Below are 14,792 nucleotides of genomic sequence, written 5' to 3'. Positions count from 1 at the left end.
CTGATTGTGGAGCTATGGCTGTGGGGACGTGAATTGTGCTTGCTGAAATCTCAGGAGCTGGAGTGGCAACTAAATAAGAATTAGAGGGAGGGGAGGGTTTTTTTTGGTCTTGTGTTGCTCTTTGCTCTTCCATCATAACCAGAATGCTTTGCAGAATGAGGCATGGTGTGCAAATGCGCTCGACATCCCATGATTCAGGCGCCCCACAGAATTCTGCTGTCCCCGACGCAGAATGGCTTTGAGCGCCAAATTCCAGTGTTTGTACAGCGTGACCCTGTTTAATACTCTCAGTCTCTCTGTGGCCTTTTCATGTCTGATGATCCAGTTAATCAGCTCCTGTTGTTAACTTCTTGAAGGTTTGATTCATCTTCATGGGAGTTGGTGGCAAACGAAGAGATGTGGCAAGCCAGGTGAGAGCCCCCAAACCCCCCCCCCCACATTTCCCCTTCTGAATGGGTTCTAAAGGGAAGGGAGACACCATGGTGTCCACATGGGCCTTCATTTGGGAAACGACTATCTTCTTATTCTTCTTTGGCAATCACTTGTAGCCGAGTAAGATTGTCTTCCAAAACAGGGTTTTAGCAGTGAGTCCATCGGTGACTGTGGAGGCCAATTCTGGATCCACACATCCTTCCACAGTTGGGACATGGGTTTCCAGGTGGGAGTTGATCACGGTGAGGGTTTGCCAAGCGTGCCTTCCTCTTAGCATGTTTCTCCCTTGTGTCCTGAGTTCCAGTGTCTTCAAAGCCCATGACACCTTTGGCAAAGGCTGTTCTCCAATTGCAGCCAGTGTTTCCCAGTTGTCGGTGCTTATACCACATTTTTTTAAGATTTGCCTTGAGAGAGTCTTTAAACATTACACTTTCCATTTTTAAGTATTTTTCAAGTAGTCCATTTTTAAGTAGAGTACAGTGGACGCTCGGGTTGCGAACGTGATCCGTGCGGGATGCATGTTCGCAACCCGCAGCAGCGTGTCTGCGCACGCGCGGGTTGTGATTCAGTGCTTCTGCACATGCGCAAAGCGCGATTTAGTGCTTCTGCACGTGTGTGACCCCCGAAACCCGGAAGTAACCCATTCTGGTACTTCCAGATTTCGGTGGGTCCGTAACTTGAAAAAATGCACCCTGAAGGGTCTGTAACCCGAGGTATGACTGTAGTTGCTTTGGAAGACGATAATCAGGCATCCGAAGAACATGACGAGTCCAACGAAGTTGATGTTGAAGAATCACTATAGCTCAGTGACAGAGCACCTGGTTTGAATGCAGAAGGTCTTTGATTCAGTCCCTGATAGCATCTCTAGGTAGGGCTGAGAGTGCCCCTTCCTGGAACCCCCCGAAGAACCAGCACCAATCAGTGACAGCGATCCTGAGCTAGATTGACCAGTGGCCCTACGCAGTGTAAGGTTGCTTCCTTTAAGCACACAGAAGGTTCCAGCTTCGATCCTCTGCATCTCCAGATCCCCTGTCCTGAAACTCTGGAGAGCTGCTGCCGTTCAGTGTAGACCATACTGAGCTGGATGGGCCATTGGTCCGGCCATAAGGCAGCTTCCTATCTTCCTGTGATAATTGCGCCACAAGCTGCAGCAGTAAAACTACCGTATTTTTCGCTCTATAGGACGCACTTTTTCCCCTCCAAAAATGAAGGGGAAATGTGTGTGCATCCTATGGAGCAAATGCAGGCTTTTGCTGAAGCCTGGAGAGTGAGAAGGGTTGGTGTGCACCGACCCCTCTCGCTCTCCAGGCTTCAGGAAGCTATCCTCAAGCCTTCGGAGCGTGGTGGGAGATCCCGCCGGGCTCCGAAGGCTTGCAGATAGCAGCCTGCATCCCGAAGCCTGGGGAGCGCAGTGCCAACTCCCGCTGCGCTCCCTGGGCTTCAGACAGCTATCCGCAAGCCTTCGGAGCGTGCCCCCAGCCCCACAAGCTCCGGGAGCGGCGGCAAGGCTGCGCGCAAACTTGGCGCCACTCCCGGACATGTTCTGGGGGCTGGGGTCGGGGCTTCCCCCGTCCAGCCCTGCAGATAAAAACAAAGCCAAGACAGCGAGCGGGGTCCATCCCGCTCACTGTCTCGGCTTCTGCCAAAGCTGTGTGCAGCCTCTCCCGGCTGGAGAGGTTGTGCGTGGCTAAAGAGGAAGCCAAGACAGCCAGCGGGATGGATCCCACTGGCTGTCTTGGCTTCTTTGCTCTTTGGGGCTGGGGGGGATTTTTTTTTCTTCATTTCCCCCCCCTAAAAACTAGGTGTGTCCTATGGTCCAGTGCGCCCTATGGAGTGAAAAATACAGTACTTAGGCGTTTGCAAAGCTAAGCAGTGTCCGGTATGGTTTCAAATTGTATGGGGGAACCGCGTGTTGAGATTCCGGCAATGCAGGGGTTGGACTAGATGACCCTGGGGGTCCCCTCCAACTCTGCAATTCTGTAGTTAATAAGCAGGTGATACAACGAAGGCACTGGAGAAATATAGGAAGTAGCATTTGGTGACCTGCAGCCAGATGCCAATAGTGTCGGCGTGAACCTTTGTGAACGCAAATAATCCTTTCAAGCAGTGTTTCTCAACCTTGGGTCTCCAGCTGTTTTTGGACTACAACTCCCATCATCCCTGACCACTGGTCCTGCTAGCTAGGGATGATGGGAGTTGTAGTCCCACACAGTCAAGTAGAGGAAAGCTGCTTTGAGGCCTCCTTTGCTTAGCCCCAGCCCAGCAATAATACAGCAGTACAACTGCTAGCCTGTTTGCAAAGCTAAGCAGGGTCCTGTATGGTTTCAAATTGGATGGGGCCCCCTGCATGTTGAGGTTCCAGCATTGCAGTGGGTTGGACTAGATGACCCTGGGAGTTCCCTTCCAACTCTAGAATTCTTTACTGCCACCATCTTGGGCACCACACCTCTGGCATAGTTTCTCTGGCTCCGTGTCCTCAGCCAACCCTGGTTCAGGGGCACCAGCTGGTATTTAAAGAACCCTTAACCCTGGCAGTAATGTGCTTGTGTTAGAATTCCTGCTTCGTGATTGCAGTCATGGGATTGTTGTCTATCACATGACGGTATATGCTTTGACTCCACTGAGTGGGAAGTGACGGAGACAGGATGTTTGTATTACTGTGTTCTGTGAAGTGGGACTTTGTTCTTTTTCTTTGATGCTAGAGAGAGAGGGAGCCATGTTGCAGTGCTCCATGTGTGTTTATATGTAAATAAAGTAGATTACCCAAAATGCTGAGTTGCTGAGGTCTGTTACGCATGATGCACAAACTCTGCGGATCCCTGAGTGTTCCGGTGTCTGTTGGCATCAGTCGCTGTGATGTTCAGGCTGAAGAAAGCTTTTGAAGCTCCCGAACGAAAGACCAGGAGGGAGACAACATGCCAGTCGGGCATATGTCTCTGCCAGGGTCCTACTCATGTGTAGGCTGAGCTCCTAACAGCTTCCACTTTTTCGCAGGATGAAGACAGCCTTCTTCATTTTTGACCTAGCAGAAACGGCTCGTGTGTCTACGGATGTGAAAGCCCAGCTTTATACATACGCTTACAAGGTAGGTACCTTGTATTCTTTAACTTAAAGAAGCAGAGAGGAAGTCTTAGTGTGTATGATGGAGTTCTGTCCTGCTTTCTGATTTGGATCCCCAAGGAAACTTCCATTCTTCGCTCCCTTCCCTAGCATCTTCCTTTCCAAAACTCTCTCCTTTCCCTTCCTTTTTGCTCTGCTGGACCAGTCTTCCTGTGACATCACAGCAGCACAGCCAATTACTGCCTGAGGCTTTGCCAGCTGCGGGCACAAAACCTCAAAGGTGTCAATCCTGTGCACACTTACCTGGGAGTAAGTCCTATTGAATTCAGCGGGACTTCCCTCTTCATAGATATGCATCAGACTGAGCTGTGTCTTACAATGTGTGTTTGTTGAATATGTACTACTTTTCTGCAGTTTTGAATGAATACTTATTTTTTTATGGATATTTGGTGCATCAAGTGACCTTTAAAAAAAAAACCCTACGTGAGTGTTAGTTTAAAATTTGAGAAAAATGAGGGCATGGTATGAATATGTGACATTTCTGCAGGTTTTCTGCAAATGTTTTAGAAGCAGGGTGGATAAAAATCAATGATTTTTTAAAAAAATATTTTTTTAAAAAAGTTTTTTTTAAATAAGATTTTTTTCTATTTAAATCAATTTTTTTCATTTAAATCGGATTTTTATAATAAAATGCTTTTGGAGGAAAAATATTTCTAAGGATAGTTTTCCATTTAAGTTACATTATTGTCCAAAGGCTGTTCATCAGGAAAAAAGAATTTAAGTTTTTCATGCATGTTAAAACTCAGTCTAAGTTTTTTTTATATAAAAAAAAGTTTGACCACATTCGTCAACAACCATGCATACATATGCTATAATGTTATTGTTTTAGTTAAATAAGTTGTTTAAATTGTTATTAAGGAAATGATTATTTTTCTCCTTCCAATAAAGTGCAGCGGAAAAGTTGTCCAAATATAAACAGTTACTGTATATACTTGAGTATAAGCCGACCCGAATATAAGCCGCGGCACCTAATTTTAGCACAAAAAACTGGGAAAACCTCTTGACTCGAGTATAAGCCGGTTCACCACACCACAAACCTGGTGGTGGCATAGCTGTCAACTTTCCCCTTTTTTGCGAGGAATCCTGTTCGGAATAAGGGAATTTCCCTTAAAAAAAAAAGGGAAACGTTGACAGCTATGGGTGGTGGCGACAGCAGCGGAGGAAGAACAAGCAGCCCAAAAGGGCTTTTTTCGGGCCACTTGTCCCTCCGCTGCTGCCTCTGCTACTCGCAAGAGCAGGCAAAGGAGCCGCGGTTGGGAGGGGCACAGCACAGCCGCCGCCTCACTTGAGTATAAGCCGAGGGTTTTTTTTCAGCATAAAAAAATGTGCAGAAAAAGTCAGCTTATACTGGGGTATACAGTGGTACCTTGGGTTAAGTACCGTATTTTCGCTCCATAGGGCGCACCTGACCATAGGGCACACCTAGTTTTCAGAGGGGGAAATCAAGAAAAAAAATATGATTCCCCCCCCCCCCAAGCTCTGGGAGCTTCTCCCAGACCTTCTCCCTGCTTTTGCGGGAGATGGGGGAATTCCCCCATCTCCCGCAAAAGCCCACAGGAGCCATGCACCCTTTAAGGTGCCCCCAAGAGAAAAGCCCCCAAGAGCGGCATGCTCTTTAAAGGGTGCGCGGCTCCTGTGGGCTTTTCTACGAGGTGGGAGAAGGGACTGATGCGGCCAGTCAGTCCCTTCTCCCTCCTGTGGAAAAGCCCGCAAGAGCCGCACGGAGCTTGTGTGCGACTCTTGGGGGCTTTCCCCGCCTGCCTCCCCTCTGCATTCACTCCATAGGACGCACACACATTTTCCCTTGCTTTTTAGGAGGGAAAAAGTGCGTCCTATAGAGCGAAAAATACGGTACTTAATTCGTTCCAGAGGTCCATTCTTAACCTGAAACTGTTCTTAACCTGAAGCACCACTTTAGCTAATGGGGCCTCCTGCTGCCGCCGCACCGCCAGAGCCCGATTTCTGTTCTTATCCTGAAGCAAAGTTCTTAACCTGAAGCACTATTTCTTGGTTAGCGGAGTCTGTAACCTGAAGGGTATGTAACCTGAAGCGTATGTAACCCGAAGCGTATGTAACCCGAGGTACCACTGTATACAGTAACTTACTAAACCTCACAATAATTTCATAATGATCAGTCTATGTATTTCTAACAGTATAGCCAAATCAGTAATTTTTGATATACAGTGATACCTCGGGTTACATACGATTTAGGTTACAGACTCCGCTAACCCAGAAATAGTACCTCGGGTTAAGAACTTTGCTTTAGGATCAGAACAGAAATCATGCTCCTGTGGCGCGGCAGCAGCAGGAGGCCCCATTAGCTAAAGTGGTACCCCAGGTTAACAACAGTTTCAGGTTAAGAACGGACCTCCGGAACGAATCACGGTAAGTACGTAACCAGAGGTACCACTGTAACTGTAAAAACTACTCTGAAAATTTATTATTCCCAAAATGAAACCTTCATCTGGTTGTAAATATTTGACTAGTGATTTAAATCGTGATTTAAATCAATTTGGTTTAAATCAGATCCACCCTGTTTGGAAGAGCCTTCAAAACTGAGTTCTCCCCCAATGTCTCTAGCTGTACAAGGAGATCGTCAGCACCCACAAAGTGCACCCGGTCAACTGGCACAAGAACTACGCGATTGCCTGTGAGAGGATGTTGCATCTTCAGCCGGAAAGGGAAGACCTGGAACTGCTGTTGTCAGAAGCCATCAAGCACTTCCTCCTTTACACGGAGAAAGCGGAAGACGAGCCCCAGCAGGGCAGCATTTTGCAAGCCGTAAAACACCTGAAGAAGGAACTTCGGGGGTTGAGACAAATGAAAAAGGGCAGGGAGACTTTTCAGCAAGGCACAAAGTGAAGGAGCTGTGGACAACACATAGAAAATAACTCTTGGGGAAATAATGAAATATAAGAAGATAATGTAAGTTGAGCGGTCTATGGGTGGAAGTGAAGCCAAGCTCTAGGCTGGTTAAAAAAAATGGGGGGAGAGCAGGGCCAGATTTAGGTTTGATCAGGCCCTAAGCTACTGAAGGTAGCTTACTGAAGGGCCTTTTATATGTCCAGCTGTCCTTTGTCAACAACAAATGGTCGCTGTTGTTTTGTGTTGAATATATGCTATATGGTAATTGATGGAGCTAACAGGTATCTAAAGCCATTTGCACACAACAAAATATGTGTTTTATCAATGTAATTGATACAAAAATGAGCAAACCAGTGATATTAGAGGGATCAGGCTAGCAGGCAGGGTGCATGTAGGTTTTATTTTATTGGTTTTTTATCTTATATTTTGGAAATGTACATCCAGTTTTTCGCCCTTAAAATTTTTTGGGGGGCCCCAAGAGAGTGGGGCCCTAAGCTCTAGCTTGTTTAAAGGTAAAGGGACCCCTGACCGTTAGGCCCAGTCGCAGACAACTCTGGGGTTGCGGCGCTCATCTCGCTTTATTGGCCGAGGGAGCTGGCGTACAGCTTCCGGGTCATGTGGAACCAGAGCAGCGCACGGAAACACCGTTTACCTTTCCGCCAGAGCGGTACCTATTTATCTACTTGCACTTTGACGTGCTTTCGAACTGCTAGCTTATACATAAATCTGGCACTGGGGGAGGGTCTAAGAAAGGGGTGAAATGATAGAGGCTTTATGAAATGGCATCAAACAAACAAACCAAAACAATGTGCAAGCCGGGAAAGTAGACAGGGAAGCACTTCTCTCTTTGCCAATAGTACTGGTGGCACTGTGGGTTAAACCACAGAGCCTAAGGCTTGCCGATCAGAAGGTCGGCGGTTCAAATCCCCGCAACGGGGTGAATTCCTGTTGTTCGGTCCCTGCTCCTGCCAACCTAGCAGTTTGAAAGCTCTGGCGGGAAGGTAAACGGCGTTTCCGTGTGCTGCTCTGGTTCGCCAGAAGTGGCTTAGTCATGCTGGCCACATGACCTGGAAGCTGTATGCCAGCTCCCTCATCCTATAGAGCGAGATAAGCGCTGCAACCCCGGAGTCGGCCACGACTGGACCTAATGGTCAGGGGTCCCTTTACCTTTACCTTACTGAAACCTTTAGTCGTCCAATGCTCTCAGTAGTTTGTGCACAAATTCAAGGGCATGCGTTTAAAACGGGTGGAAGTGTTCTGCGGTCCAAGTGCAACAAATCCACTTTCATAAAGGAACAGCCTTTTGGCAGTCAGAAAGGCAACAGGAAAATGCATTGACAAGTGAAGTGAAGGAGAGACTTGACGGGAAGATGTGCCAATACCCCTCGGCCAGATCAGGAGCAATCAGAGGGGCCGAGCTCATTGCCAAATAAGTCCCCTGCAAACGAGTTGATGCAAACTTTCAACGGAGTCTCTTGCGGGCTACTAAATCCAGCCCGTTATTTGGAGAGCCCAGCAGCCTCATCGGCACAGCACTCCTTTCCGTGCGCCATTTGCAGCCTCTGAACAAAAGTTACAAATTTTCTGGTGGCATCCCAGGATTGTTGTAATTATCCAAAGGGGTGGGACCATAAATCTAGCGGTTGAGCGTCCACTTTGCATGCAAAAGGTCCCGGGTTTAATCCCCAGCATCTGTCGGTTGGGCTGGGAATGCCCCCTGCCTGAAACCCTGTAGAGCTACTGCCAGTCAGTGCAGACAATACTGAACTATATGGACCATTGGCCTGGCATGGTATAAAGCAGCTTATATGTTCCTGTGAATTTTGGCCTTCGGTCTTCAATCAGGATTACTCACCATCAATACAAAATTCATTATCCTTATGGTGATGGCTACTGCCAGCCAGAGAAGGCAATACTGGGCTAGATGAACAAATAATCTAACTCTGTATAAGGCAGCTTCATATGCTCATAATGCACTGAATGTGGAGCTGTGGTTGAGTTTGGAAACTGTGGTTAGTACAAAACGCACCCGCTAGGTTGCTAGCTGGGACTGGGTGCATTTCGGCTGTTTTAAGACAGCTGTCCCCATCTCTTTTGGGTTGGTGGGTAAGTGGGCTAATTCAGGGTGCTGTTTTTGACTCTTAAACATCCCCAAGCTGCCTGACTTGTCTCTTACATCCGTCTCCAGTGCCTGCTAGCTTCCTCCTCCTTAATCTCAGAGTTGCCCTTGTAGAACTCAGCAGGGAGGAGGATGGAGACAAAAACTAGAATTAGTTGAACCCGGTGCTATTTTTCCAGAAAAAGAGGTGCTGGATCTCACTGTGAACACCTCCCTCATTCTTTTGGAAGGGCAATTTTCTAATGCTCCTCTACATTTCCTTTTTTATGTGTATATTGCCATTTTGTTTTCGTTTTTCATTGTGTTAGCTGCTCTGGGAGGTGTTTTTCTTAACCTGTGTGTGCACTATCGTTCATCGAATAAACAGATAAATTACCCTGTTTTCCTGCCTGTTTTGTAGCATCCTCTTGCCGCTGCAAAATCGCTTAGAGTGAATAGACAGTTGCAGTGCCTGCAAACAGTCAGGTTGTTTATCCATAGCATCGACCAGAATAGGAATGACCGCCATCTTTGTCCCTGCCTGTTGCCCATGCATGCTGGAGCTGATGCGAGTTGGGAGTCCAGGGACAATTCTGGTGCAAGGACAAAAGGACCACCTGAACAGCCCCTCACCCTCTTTCCCACACCTGGAAACTCCATGCTTGGGGCAAAGTGTCCTGCTCCCAAAACACTGCCTGCAGGGAAAGGGCCAGAGTCTCTTGAAACAGGGTTCTTAATAATAATAATGATGATGATGATGATGTCAGGGAGGCGGAGGCAGTGCTCCAGAGCGATGCCGGAGAGGGGACCAGCAGGGGGGAAGGAATTCAGCGTAACACCAGTAGAGAAGAGAGGGAGATGGAGGAATTGGAGACAGGTCTCCAAGACCCTTCACCAGAGACTAGTGGGGAGAGCGCTGACACGCTCCTGCCTTCCCCTTACTTGCACAGACGAGTTCCGCGCAGGGAAAGTAGGAGGAGACTTGGCGTCAAACAGCTCTTATGCCGGAAAAGGTTCAAGAAACGCCCACTGACGGATTCTGCAAGTGACTGACCGGCCACGGAGTGTGAGCTGTCAGCCAAAGCATGGTTGGCTAGGCAATATAACTAAAACTGAAGGCAACTTACGCACAAGTAACCCCCTTACAACCATTACAAATAATAATAATAATAATATGCCCCCCCCCCTTATGACTCGGTTGCCCCAGCCACTCTGGGCAGCTCCCAACAAAATATTAAAACCACATTAAAACACCAGCCATTAAAAACTTCCTTGAACAGGGCTGCCTTCAGATGTCTCCTAAAAGTCAAATACAGTGGACGCTCGGGTTGCAAGCGTGATCCACATTCGCAACCCGCAGTGTTCGCAACCCGCAGCGGTACGTCTGCACACGCACAGGTTGCGATTCGGCGTGTATGCGCAAAGCACGATTTAGCGCTTCTGTGCATGCGCGACCGCTGAAACCCGGAAGTAACCTGTTCCGGTATTTCTGGGTTTCGGCAGCCCATAACCCGAAAAAACGCAGCCTGGAGCATCTGTAACCCAAGGTACCACTGTAGTTGTTTATCTGTTTGACATCTGACAGAAGGGTGTTCTGCAAGGCAGGTGCCACTACCGAGAAGACCCTCTGTCTGGTTCCCTGTAGAATGTCACCAGGTGCCTGAGTCTCCCAGTAACCCCAACCCTTATTTCGTTACCGAACTGATTGCCCGACCCTGGTTGCCCTCTGGAAAGCAAAGCTCTGCTTGCCACCAAACATCCACCCAGCGCGTCCAGAGTGAGGCCTCCTCATTCCTTGCAGCGGCCGCGGTGCTCGAAGGAAGCCAATGGGCAGAAGTTTAATTCCGGCAGTCCTCCTGGGGCCACCGGCCTCCCCGAGTTTCTCAAACAACCAGGGGCCGTCCTTGTTCCCTTCGTCTCAGTTGCACAAACCGGTTGCCAAGTAAACACATTTCTGCATTTTCCTAATTACTTTCCTATTTGCGTTTTGCCTCCCCTGTTTGTTCCTTTTGCAGATCTGGTCCTTGTAATTAGCTGCCGGTCCTGCTGCTCACATGTTGAAAAGGAGAATTTGTGGAAAGCGAATAGGGGGAGAGTGTTTTTCTTTTCACCCTCTTTCTCTCTCTCTCTCTCTCTTGTGTGCGTGTGCTAGGTTTTTCTTAAACCCTCCCCCCTAATTTTATTTTATTTTTTGTTAAAAGAATCTCCCCCCACTCCACGCACCGCCTCCTCGCTTGCGGACTAAAAGGGAACGGCGTTAAGAAATGCAAATAATGGCTCTTTATTTGATTATGACAGTTAATTAATAGCAACCTGTTTTAATGAATTAAGTCACTCAGGGCCCTTCAGCACTTGGGTAAGTAGTAGCCAGAATCTGTAGGGATTCTCGGCCCCCCTGCACCCTGCTCCAATTGTGTAGCTGCTAGACTCCAGAGCACTTACGCAGGCCCCTGTATAGAAATGTCCGCTTAATGAAGAGGGAAGGTTTTAGGAGCTCGCTTGGCATTCAAAGATCACTGGCGAGCTATTCAGGGGCGGAGGGGGGAGAGAGCCCCTGCACCCCCACCCCACCCCAACTATTCCTCCGTACGAGGAATAGTCACAGTTCCGCACCATTGTTCTAGCCAAGGCCCTTGATCAAAAAGGCCTCCTGGTGAACTCCGCTGGGCTCCCTTTCAGACGACGGCCATAATTAAAACCACTAATTCTCTTTTAAAAGTGCTACAGGATGCCATTGCGGGCCCCTGTTTTGGAGTGTCCTTTGTGATGTCATAAGCCGTTGAGAGCAGGGAGTTGGGCTTGTATGATGGGATGGGGAGCTCTTTTTTTTCTTGAGACCAAGAGGTGCCCGTCACCAAGTTTGCTCTGCAACAAGGGTTCCTGTGACAGCCGTTGACGAGGTCTTGACTACTGCACAATCCCCCCAAACCCTCCATCTGCCTCCTTGTCCGCTGCAGCCAGGAAATAAATCTCAAAGGGAGATGGATGAGAGGGGAGGGGGCGGGCTGGGAGAGGGTGGTGGCAGTGGGGCTAATGGTGGGGGCTGGAGTTTCGTTGACTGATCGGCCAGGGCTTTATTGGTCTTGGCGTGACACCAAGGGAGACAATCCTGCGCTCCCTTTCTCCGGCGGTTTGAAGATGCCCACTGGAGCCTGCCGGGCTCAGAGCACGGCCTTTTGAACAGCATCAATGGGCGCAACAGTTCAGCTGTTAGGGGGACAAATAAACGAAGGAGGGCTCATTAAGACCTTTTTTTGGCTGTCTCGGTGCCTTTTGCCCTTTTATCACACGGCCTTATTAGTCTCCTACTCATCTTGAACCGGGAGGGGATGAATAGGAGTTGTCGAGCGCTAATTGGCAAAGACTTTTAATCATAGGCTAAGGACTTTCGCTGACTTGAAAGTAACTTCTCCATGGGAAGGGGCCAAGAAGAAATCACAAGTCGTTCCTCTTCCCCACCCCTTCGCTCTTGTCTACAAAAGCATTATCGGAGGGAGGGAGGGAGAGAAAGAAAAAGAGAGAGAGAGAGAGAGAGAGAGAGAGAGAGAGAGAGAGAGAGAGCTTGCTTAGTACTTGGTAAAAAAAATATTGAAAAAATGCGAAGTTAAGCAACCGTTTGTTCGCCTTTAAAGGCACCTACTTTTAAAAGGCAGCAGTGCTGCTCCACAGCCTTCACAGTTGCTCAGTCCCAAGGAGTTTGGGCAGACCTGCTCGCGAGTAAGCATGCTGGGGTGGCCATTTTAGCACCCAATATTGCTTCAGAAGATAAAAATGGGTGCCCTTCTTTTATGGAAATAGAACACAAATAAATCTGGCACCAAGAGAAGTATGTTCATTTCCCTCCTGACAAAATGTCTTGCGCTTTTTTCAAGTACAATTAAGAACCACCAATCTCTGTGATTTTTCAGGATGCTGTGAAAATCTGCTCTACGTAAAAGTACTGTTGTCACATTTTTCAATTTTCAGCATATAAGCTCACCACTGGGCAAGCTGTTAGATTATTTTGCTCATTTTTCTTTGTAATAGAATACTATTCTAAAACATAGTATATAATGTAAACATCTACGTAAAAAAGTCTCATCAACTTTATTATCTTGTTAAACTAATTAGACAATATAAGGGGCCTGCCGTATAAAACACTATTTTCAAATGTTTCAAAACTATTTTACATTGAGAGTATAAATATACAATATAATTCACACAATGTCTTAATAGTTGATCCTTAGCGTACATAATTATGACAGTACAGTCACAATTCTGGCATCTAGATCGTAAGTGTGTGTGTGTGTGTGTGTGTGTGTGTGTGTGTGTAAAAAGTATTTGCACTTAAATCCTCACTGATCTTTCTAGTTAAGATATTTCTCAACTGCTTATTGAGCCAAAGTAAAATCTCCAGCGACAGCATTTGAAAAGCAGGCTGCTTGATAGATTAAAGGATGCCTTAGGAGAAAGGTTAACACCTGCCTCCTGCTAAATCAACGCAATGTGACAGAGGTGTGTAAAATTATTCATTGTATGTAGGAAAAGTGAACGGAGAAAAGTTGTTCTTCCTGTCTCTAATATCAGAACAGGGGGAATCCAGGGAAGCTAAATGTTGGAAGACTCACCATGACTATGGAATGGTCACCAACTTGGATGACTTTAGAAGAGGAGAAGATCCTTGGAGGAGAATGAGGCCAGCACTGGCTGGCAGCCACAATGTATATGTTCTGCCAGCACTATCTGAGACTGGACAAGACTGAATACCAGTTGCTAGAAATAGGAGGGAGGGGAGAGGGCTGTTGCGTTCAGCTCCAACTTAAGAGCTTCCCACGAGCACCTGGTTGACATCTGATAGGCAGCAGGTTCTTCTTATGTACTTGGTTGGGCAATGTCAAAAAGGAAAAGGGCCAACTCTTATAAGGCAGCTTCCTTTATCCAGTGGGTAGAGATCCTTCATTACCAAATCAAGATCTGCACAGGAGTGTCAGGCCTAATCAACGCTGCAACTCAGGTCTTGACCCTATGAAGCAGTTGCCAAAACTAAAGGTCCACTGCCTAAACCTCCTGCTCCACCTGGTCCTACCCAAGCAATCTGAGACTTCTCTGACGTTTCTCTGCTCTCTTCATGCCTCTTCTGGTCCTGGGGAGACCGGGGACGGGGAGCCTGTCACAGCAGGAGGGGGAGACACCTGTGCCTCTTCAACAGCCTGACTCATCTCTGCCTCTTGGCTTCCCTCCTCTCCTGCTTCAGCTTCTGCCTCTGATTCTGAACTTCTCTCTGCCATGGATTCTCCTTGCTCACTAAGCCCTGTTACATCCTCTGCTTCTGACTCCTCCTCTTCCCAGTCTTCTCCTTCTGACCGTTCATCATTGTCCCACCACCACGCTGAGCCATCTTTCCTTTTGGGTTCTTCAGCTGGTTCCTCCCACCATTCCTCTACACCCAACCAGTCCATGACACGGATGGGGGCAAAGCTAGAAATAGCTGACTCAGCCTGCCATTGGCTCTGGCGCCCCCTGCTGTTGGGCTCCCTGCCTCCTGCCCTACCAGTTCCCCCTGGGTACCAGCCAACATGGAGGAGATCACTGGTTTGTTCCCCAGTGTCTCCAGGTGGAAAGATCTTGAATAGCAGGACCTGGAAATAATATCTGCTTGGAGAAATTTATGCAACATCAAAGTAGACTGACTGGCAGCTACAGTCTTTTCCCACAGGGCTCTTTAGACTGTAGCATTTATCCATTTGCCATGAGCTAGACCCAAACTTTCTTGAACTACGGACTTTTTACAACAGTGGGACAAGTCAGTCGTGAATCAACCTCAGTCCCCATTGATTTCAGTGGGACCTCAGTGGAAGCAACGTACAGTGCGATTCTACTCAGAAGTAAGCTTTATTCAATTCAATAGGGCTTCCTCCACAGTAAATGGGCCTAGGATTGCAGCCTTTGTCTGGATCCTACCCAATATCTTCCCCATGGCTCAAAGCAGTGAGCAACCACGTGCTCAAAGAGCAACCAGGCAAATGCTCAATAGCTGGAGACCATTAGATGTGGGTTGAACACAATGTGAAAAAGGATATAGGAGGGTGTCTTAGCAGATCACAAGCTTAACTCGAGTCAACAGTGTGATGCAGCAGCAAAAGAAAGCTAATGCTCTTCTAGGGAGCATCAACAGAAGTGTCCCCATCAAGGGGAGTAATAGTACCACTCTATTCTGCCACGCGGGTGGCACTGTGGTCTAAACCACAGAGCCTAGGGCTTGCCGATCAGAAGGTCGGTGGTTCGAATCCCCTCGATG

General features: G+C 47.8%; 1 protein-coding gene across 3 annotated transcripts in view; it reads left to right on the top strand.

The window, feature by feature from the left end:
• The window catches only part of TMEM260 (transmembrane protein 260), a 412,749-nt gene that overhangs the window by 58,379 nt on the left and 339,578 nt on the right, over positions 1 to 14,792 (top strand). Inside the window, exons 14-17 of one of the 3 annotated variants that reach the window (XR_014563092.1) lie at positions 357 to 410; positions 3,427 to 3,517; positions 6,133 to 6,911; positions 7,573 to 8,916. Coding sequence is in view for 1 of the 3 variants with exons in the window: in XM_083734110.1 (XP_083590236.1) it covers positions 357 to 410; positions 3,427 to 3,517; positions 6,133 to 6,414 (427 nt within the window). In the remaining 2 variants the exon portion in view is untranslated. Of the gene's footprint in view, positions 1 to 356; positions 411 to 3,426; positions 3,518 to 6,132; positions 7,159 to 7,572; positions 8,917 to 14,792 lie in introns of those variants that run through there. The other 2 variants (XR_014563091.1, XM_083734110.1) reach the window with 2 other exon arrangements.

The sequence above is a fragment of the Podarcis gaigeae genome (genome assembly GCF_964106915.1).
Source record: "Podarcis gaigeae genome assembly, chromosome: 1".
NCBI classification, from domain to species: Eukaryota; Metazoa; Chordata; class Lepidosauria; order Squamata; family Lacertidae; genus Podarcis; species Podarcis gaigeae.
This window is presented reverse-complemented; position numbering and strand designations above follow the sequence as displayed.